Source organism: Notothenia coriiceps, unplaced genomic scaffold, assembly GCF_000735185.1.
Source record: "Notothenia coriiceps isolate Sejong01 unplaced genomic scaffold, NC01 NC01_scaffold00016819, whole genome shotgun sequence".
In the NCBI taxonomy this organism is placed as follows: domain Eukaryota; kingdom Metazoa; phylum Chordata; class Actinopteri; order Perciformes; family Nototheniidae; genus Notothenia; species Notothenia coriiceps.
The window spans coordinates 212,594-220,910 of NW_011349520.1; the positions used below are offsets into that span (position 1 = coordinate 212,594).

Genomic DNA, 8,317 nt, shown 5'->3' on the forward strand with positions numbered 1-8,317 from the left:
TATTATTGATCGGCACACACACCTTTCTGCCACCTGCAGACCCATACACATTGACGAACACAACACACACACACACACACACACACACACACACACACACACACACACACACACACAGTAAACAGAGCTGGGGGAGTCTGCCAAACAGAGGAAGCCAGGTGTCAATCAAGTGTCAGGGCNCAGCTCGGGAGAGCCTCAGCTACAAGCTCCAGAAGTCACAGAGGGTGCAACGCATGAAATGAGGGATGATTTCCAGCAAAATGGATTAGTGGCGGAGCATAATGAATTACAAACATACAGTTGGACCAAATCCCCGACCTTAAGCACATTAGTCCAGCAAAGCCTGGACACCATTCTTTTTTTCCATCCCTCCATGCCATGGCATATTTAAGATACATAGCTGGCAACACATTTCTAGAAAATATAATCATATTTAGATCAGTGTTTCTCAAACTTTTTCATACCAAGCAAGGACCACATAACCAATAAAAAAACACTCACGGACCACCTAACACCACAAATATCCCAAAACACATCCTTTTCGCCTGAAAATTGTACAAACAGGTGGCAACATGTGTGACGAAGGTGTTGCCCCTGAAAGTGAAACCTAAGCTCGCTCTATTGCGGAGATATTCCCGCGAGAGTGCAGAAAACTTACATTTATTTATTTATTTCAATTGAGAAATTTGACGAATATACTCACGGACCACCAGTGGTCCGCGGACCACACTTTGAGAAGCACTGATTTAGATTAATCAATAAAGCAGTAGGCTACTGTGTCTTTTCCAGTGTGATCAATTAAGTGATTTCCTTCTCTGGGAGTTTCCAAGTGAATCTGTCACTGTGAAGGAAACTTTCTGATCTAAAGGAGGAGCGGAGACAGAGAGCAAGAAGAAGAGGAGGAGGAGGGATCAATTAGATGTCCCTCAGTTATCTTCTTGTCTACTCTGAGACGGATAAACAGACAGCTGCCCGCTTTAGATTACCCACCGGCGCTCATTAATACTAGCCCAGTCAGTCAGTTGTAGGCCTCTACATCACATCTCCACCCCTTTCATCCTTATCCCCCCTCACTTTCCACTCCTTTTTCCAGTCATTAGGTCACTCTCCTGATAGATTTCCCCCCCTCATTTATGTTCCTATACTGCCACTTTAATCCCTCTCACAAACACACATAGGCCTACAGGCCTTTTTCATATGCTACACGATTTGCAACAGTCAAGGCATCTATGAAAACATTGCTATTGAAGACACTTTATTTATATTATGAATGTGAAGGTTACCACTGTATGTGCTGACAACAAGCCAAACTAAAACATGGTAAACATTTTAGCTGCAAAACATCAGCATGTTAGAATTATCATTGTGAGCATGTTAGCATGCTAACGTTAGCATTCAGCTCAAAGCACCACCCTTCTGACAACAGCCTTACAGAGCTGCTAGCATGGCTGTAAACTCTGTAATGCTATATCACAGCTTAATATTGTACTGTATGTAAGAAGAACAGAAGAGTAAAGGTCCTGCAATACAAGCATCAAAATATTACCTAGGTGTTTAGAGTTAGCTTACATTTCTACAGCATGTTTAATCATGACAATACAAAAGTATGTGTTTAGCTACAGACTACAATATAGCTTTCATTACTGTCATTTGTATTAAAATAATAAGAAACAAATCAATCCAATTAATTGCTTAAGCATGAGAAACATATCAGATATGTATGTTTTTGTTAGAAGGCCTGTTTACATTTCTGGTAAAGCAGTTCAAATTAGATATATAACAGGAGATGAGGCTTAGGGTTGAGGAAATAAAAAATGATGGTGACCTTTATCTTGCCCTGAAATGCTGATTGATGGATCAGAAAGTGATTTGCATTCAATATTCATCCACAGAGATAAGGGAAGAAAATGATTGGACTGTGAGTTGTAGTTTTCTTTGTCACCACACGAGGATACTGCAGGTCCAACCATTAAAACCCCTCCAACCAAGAGTGAAATATTATCTGCTGATTGAAAAACAAAGAACAGAAATAATTTCTAAAGTCCCATTGTTGTGTAATTTAAAAGGAGACTAGCTTGTCGGCTGTGAAAACTTATTTTCAAAGTAGCCTATGTGTTTTTGCTAATACAATTTGAATGTCCGCATCAGAAGAAGAAGCACATTTATACAAACTCCACAGGACACAAAGTATTAAAGTGTTCAAGAAGATCAGGATTTTGAAAAGTCACCCTTCAGTTTCTCATCAAGACATTGGAAAGCACTTCTAATCCATTACAAACCCGCAGCCTTTAAAGTCTGACACACAGACATCTCAAATCAGTTTTTCCTGCAACAATCGTTCCCTATTTAAAATTCACAGCCTAAATGTCCTTCCACAAAACCCACATTCAGACACTGAAGGATGGTTGTTAGCCAGGACATTTTGAGCTGCCCTGGCAAAGTACGATGCTCGTTACTGAAAGCCAAAATTCCCCCGCTGACTGTGGCTCCGGAGCCTCCGTGAGACGTGATTTGCAGAGTGTGACTGTGAATGGCATCCGCGACAGAAGACAAAGTAAGAAAGCGAGGAGGGAGGAGGAGCAGAGTGGAGGAAGGAATGAGAGAAGTCTAAATCAATGCCATCCACTTCAGCTCAGTGCCAAGAAAGACAGATGCTCTCTCTATCTGTTTGTGTGTGCATGAGGGTGCACTGCCTGCGCAGACACACATACATCAGGAGTTATTTTTCCTTCATGCTGCTTTGACCAAATGAACCCTAAATCGAATAAGATGGAGTGTAATACATATCGAGTCAAACTCAAATCAAACTTGAAATTAAAGGCGTATCGATCACCAGCTTTCAACGTTCTTCTCTGTCCATTAAGAAGATTAATTAATGTAACAGTCATTGAGGAAGACAGGCCAGAGCACAAGGGGCCGTTTTGGAGGAAATAAATTCTCTAATGTAAAAAAAAAAAAAAAGAAGCCTGGCAAGACCTTGGTTTAACTGGTAACACAAAGTTAGAGATTCTGGACCTGCTCCAAATCCAATCACTTGTCTAGACCTCTTCATTCTCAGTCCGGACACTCTTCTGCCTTGGAGCTCTCCCAGTATCGTTAATACACACTGCAATAAAGCACCTCCTCAAATTAGCAGCTAGCTGCTTGCACATGTAAGAACCTTAATAGCCAGCTTCTCCCTATCCAATAAAGACACAGGTTTGCATTTCTGCCCCTGAAGCAAGGACTGGGTGACCCTGTTCAATCAGAAACACTATCTCTCTCTGCTTCCATACGAATACATACAGCAAACCCAGCAAAGCTACCAAAATAACCCATGCTCATGCTAAGAGCACAAACCTGCCCTCTCTCCAGAAACATGAGAAAACAACCTCCACTCTGCAATGCTATAATTTATGGCTTGTCACACTTAAGTGTTGAGAATGTAACACAAATAGAAACAGTCAAATATGTGACCCTTTAAACACTAGATCTCTGTAATGTCAGCACAAAAAATATGGAATAAATGCTGAATGGAGCAGCTACAGTTTTACCTGCACCATCACTTTTTGGAATATGTATACACTTAGTGCTGGGAAACTGCTGGCAGTGAGAGCGGAGACCTGTTGCACAGACAAATCTGCATAGCCAGCATTCCAGCATGCAGTCTTGGCCAACCAGAAACAGAAACAGTCAAATACCCCACCTGTGACTGTTTATGAATCGTCTGTGTCTGGGGTTTAAACACAACCGCCTCCTCAGTCTGCTCCGCTCCCAGCAGATGCCTCCGCTCCGGCCTCAGCTGCCTCAGGTTCCCCGTCTTTCTCCTGTTCTCCCCGGACCCGATCTCCGCTGCTCCTCGCCCTCCCGCCATAACAAGTCGATCTGTCCGGCAGCAGCTGCATTCAGCCCCTTAGTGTCCAGAAAAGTGTGGACCCTCTGCTCCCACTGCAGCGACCCTCTGAGAGACCCAATGCTCGAGTTTCCTCCTGCCACAGGACCGGTGGGGGAGGCGGGCGGCTGCTATCACTGACCTACTGACATTCACAGGGGCTCTTTACAAGTTATCACCCTGCGTGTCATGCCCATTGTCGCGAGCCTTTTACTCTCTCACGGTGCCCTCCATTCTTTTGTCTCGCGCTCACACACACTTTCACACACACACACACACACACACACACACACACACACACACACACACACACACACACACACACACACACACACACACACACACACACACTATGACAGCTGTACCTGATCTGGAATAAAAGTTCAATGACAAAATGTGAGAAATGTGTGTCCTCCAAGTCACTGAAATAAAACTGTCGTTATCCTCTTTTTATTCATTCCCTCCTTCCCAATACTTCAAAGTAAACAAAAACAAACAACAAAAAAACAAAGCAAAATAAAATATTTTTTAACATACCCTGAAAGAATGGAGACATCTACCTTAAACACACTAACTAAAATCTATTTTCCGTATGGAATAATAAACTTGGCTGGAGTGCACAGAGGCAAGTCAATATATATACACAGGGCGTGTATGAGGAAAACAAGGCACAGAAACAGCGACACAGCTGTACTGTAGGTAGCAATGACATGATTATATGTCCTTCAAATATACTGTACATATCCGTAAAGGCTCACCGACCGAAACTGACCATGTCTATTAGTTATCCCCTCAGGAACAGGATTGCAGAGCATTAATAATTGGAAACAGATTCATATTAACTGACATAAAACTGTCAGGATTTGGTTCCAACAAAGACGCAACACTAACATTGTAAATCTGCCATTGTGTACTGTTCTTCAGACAAACACAAACTCTAAATCTGCATTCTTAAATAGCAGCTACTGGCAGTGTGTCTCACATTTCAGGGCAAATTTTGTTACATTATTTCTTCCAATGTGATGTAAGGATGGGATATTTCCAGTGCAGCTATAATGGTTTGACAGCAAAGAGATGTTCAGCAACCCAAAAATATCAGCGCGTGCTCTCCACCTACATTACCTACAGCACACATAACCCACAGCAGAATGCAAGAAGTTTTAGGCGTGTACTGTACTCTGGAGGTTGTCAGCAGTCATTTTGGGAAATGCATGAAATCACAAACAGGAGAAGAGTAGGACAAGTTAGGCTGGAGGGAGGAAGTACATCTTCATTGCATAATAACTCCTGAAACGTGCTTCTCATCACGATTTAGGTTTCTAAATTAGTCCAAGGGAGGATTCTGATCTGTTTCACAGTCAATTACATTGTGCCATTTATGATTTATATGCACTTCCACTGGCTTTAACCAAAGTACATGGCCCCCTCGTGCAGCAGCAACACTTAACAAAGATGGATTTATTTATTTAACTAAATGCCTCTCTCCCGACCTTCAATAGATATCAGAAAACTGTCTAAGATGTTACTCTAAAGATGTAATCTATATGCAGCTTTAATTTGCCTGTATCTATATCCTGTATCATAATATGAATCTTATATGTCTGAGTTTGTCTCAGGCATAGCTGCCTTTGACTGTCTCCGTTCCTCACTGCCCTTATCTGATTCATTTATGAAAAAACATGTGGATCAGCTCAAACCATTAAACTACAATACTATCACATTAACTTCCCACCCACATGGCCTTAGACGGAAATTGATATTATTACAAAGCCACACTGCAAGTGTCAGACGACACATAATTCAACTACGTAAGGTGGCAATACAGAGCTCTTGAATGTTCATTTTATTTAGCAAAGTAGAAGTCGGTTCTCTTGCTGTACAAATAGATGACGAATAAGAAGAGGAATTCAGATATCAGGAAGGTGGGGAAGCATGATATTTAAAGTAGACAGCTAAGTATCCAAGAGAAAAATATCCACCTTTAAAGAATGATGTGCATACATTAATCCTGTGATCCTCCAGGTGCACTTAGTATCTTTGAGCGTGAACATCTCTCTTCTACAACTATGTAGAATTAAGAGGAGTAAGATTTAAGCTTGTCTTAAGAATCATAATGTGGTTTTTCTGTAATACGTTTCTTCCCTTTTCCTTCTAACTGGCTTACTGATGTTGATGTCCATGCCCTTAGGACTGTTTCATAACCCCAGAATCAAGAAAAAGAATTTAAATTGCTTTCGAAATAAAACATGCTAGGGGGGAAAAGTCAATGAGCATTTTTCATTAAGCTTTTTTTTTTTACTCTTTCTGCAGCACACTGACAAAAAATGATACATGTGTCAAGCTGCATGTCGGCTATTACTCAATTAGCTACTTATTACGTCTTAACTCAATATGTTTCAGTTTTTTGAGTGAATTGTCAAAAACTTCCACTGTCTGACATTACCCTGACCTTGTGTAGATATAAACCTAATAGAATCAAATTATAACCAATGATGATATACATTTACTGCAGGCACATCTTCCTACTACTTTATTTTTCACGATTTGATTGTCAGATTTGTATAGCTACACAATCATGAAAACAAAATCAAAATTGTTCTCCACACCGGTTGCCAGTAACTCACAGAATTGATTTTAAAGTTCTATTACTTATTTATAAATGTCGACAGGGAGTTGGCCGTAAATATATGACTGACATGCTCGAGCAGGAAAACCCTACGAGACCTTTCAGTGGAGCCCAGGGCTAAATCTAAACAGGAGAAGCATTTGTTAGTCAATACACAGTGCTGGAACTAACCTGCCCACGAGGTATGGCCGAAAACATTTCAGATTTCAAATCCAAATTGAAAACCTTATTGTACTAATTAGTGGTGAATTAAATGCATTCAGAAACAAATGCCTTATTTTTTTTATTTTTGACTTTTAGTATTATTATATCTGTATCATTTATTTTTTACTTACTCTCTTTAATTTTCACATTTATTTTTATTGCTATAAAGATCTTTCTCTTTTATTTTTGCACTCTGTTTTTACTTTTTATTGTGTTTTATTTAATCCTCCGTGCAGCACCTGGTTCCCACCTCCCGTTTTGGAACGTGCTTCATAAATAAAAACAACCTTGCCTTTCCCTCTGTACTAACTAAATGTTATTCTTTTGTTTAACACATTGTACGTTTCTCTGCACTTTCAAAAGCCACCCACAAAAGCAAAGTAATGCAAATGACTGAAGCAGATGAAAGCTGTATTCTGTAAACTGAGGTAGCAAAGTGTGTAACTGAGGCATAAGAAAACACAACCACTAAAAGAAGAATGTGCCCCCAAAAAACAGGTCATTCTGTGTCTTCATTCATCTAATTCTAACCCAAGGTGGAGAAAATAGGAACAGGGAGATTGCATTAGCAGGGCCAACCACTCGCACAACAAACACACAGCATCATGGTGAATTACCTCCTCGCCTCCATAGGAGCCGGTAATTTGAGGGTGTCAAAGTCAAGGTGTAACATGAGACTGCCATTAATAATAGCCTCAGCACTGCCCCTGCTACTAATGATGGCAACACATTAGCACACATGCAGCCTTGAGTCAAACAACACCCTTTCCCGTGAACACTTGAGCCATCCAAGTCAACATCAAAACAAGAATGCAGCATACAAATGTATTTAAAATGCGCTTACTCATGCACCACTACACACTTCAAATTGTCAGACTGCAGAAGCTTTAAGAGCACGATGTTTAAAACATGGAAACTCTGTTAGGGCATGGTGTTAGCCTATACTTCTGGATTAGCATGTGTGCTGAGGGCTGATGGGGGGAGGAGGAGGAGGGGAGAGAAGAGATGAGAGCCAAGGCTTTAAGCAATACTAATGCTCAGCTGAGATGAGCAGTCTGACAACAAGGCTACGAGCCTTGTGAATAAACGATGAGCGTGCAAGCCACAGGCCAGGGGTAGTACTTATTTCGGCATCATGACCGCGTCAACCCCTCTAACAGCTCTACGTGCACGCACCGTAATATATGTTCACGCACGCAGAAAGACGAAGAAGCACGTGCACGCCATGTTGAACTTTTCACTGTCCCTCTGCGCTGTTTAGTGGAGACAGCACTGGAGATCTGGCAAACTGGAGACCACTTCATTCATGCTCACCTGGTGTGGGCGTGGATGAGGCGTAGGCGTGCGTGCACACACACACACACACACACACACACACACACACACACACACACACACCTCTTGTTTCCTCTGCCACATCTCCTCCGTCCATACCTCTGGGAAAGGTGAGCTTGAGCTAGCCAGGGGAACGTTACTAGCGCAGCTAACGCTAACGGCTCTTCTGATGATGTATACTAGTAGCAGCTTCACTTGGAGCTTCGGTGCTGCTAGCCTCTTTCTTCTTGTGAATTATATTCTTTTTAGAAAAGAAGTCAAGTAAAAAATGTTTGCCTGCC

The 8,317-nt window shown here is 41.5% G+C and overlaps 1 protein-coding gene across 2 annotated transcripts in view; it reads right to left on the minus strand.

Annotated features, from left to right (window-relative positions):
• Nucleotides 1-4,175, minus strand: part of LOC104949786 (serine/threonine-protein kinase PAK 7) — a 31,482-nt gene extending 27,307 nt beyond the window's left edge. For both annotated transcript variants that reach the window (XM_010776191.1, XM_010776190.1), the window contains exon 1: nt 3,686-4,175. In XM_010776191.1, the coding sequence (XP_010774493.1) occupies nt 3,686-3,853 (168 nt within the window). In that variant the 5' untranslated portion in view covers nt 3,854-4,175. The remainder of the gene's footprint in view (nt 1-3,685) is intronic.
• Between the last annotated feature and the right edge of the window lie 4,142 nt (nt 4,176-8,317).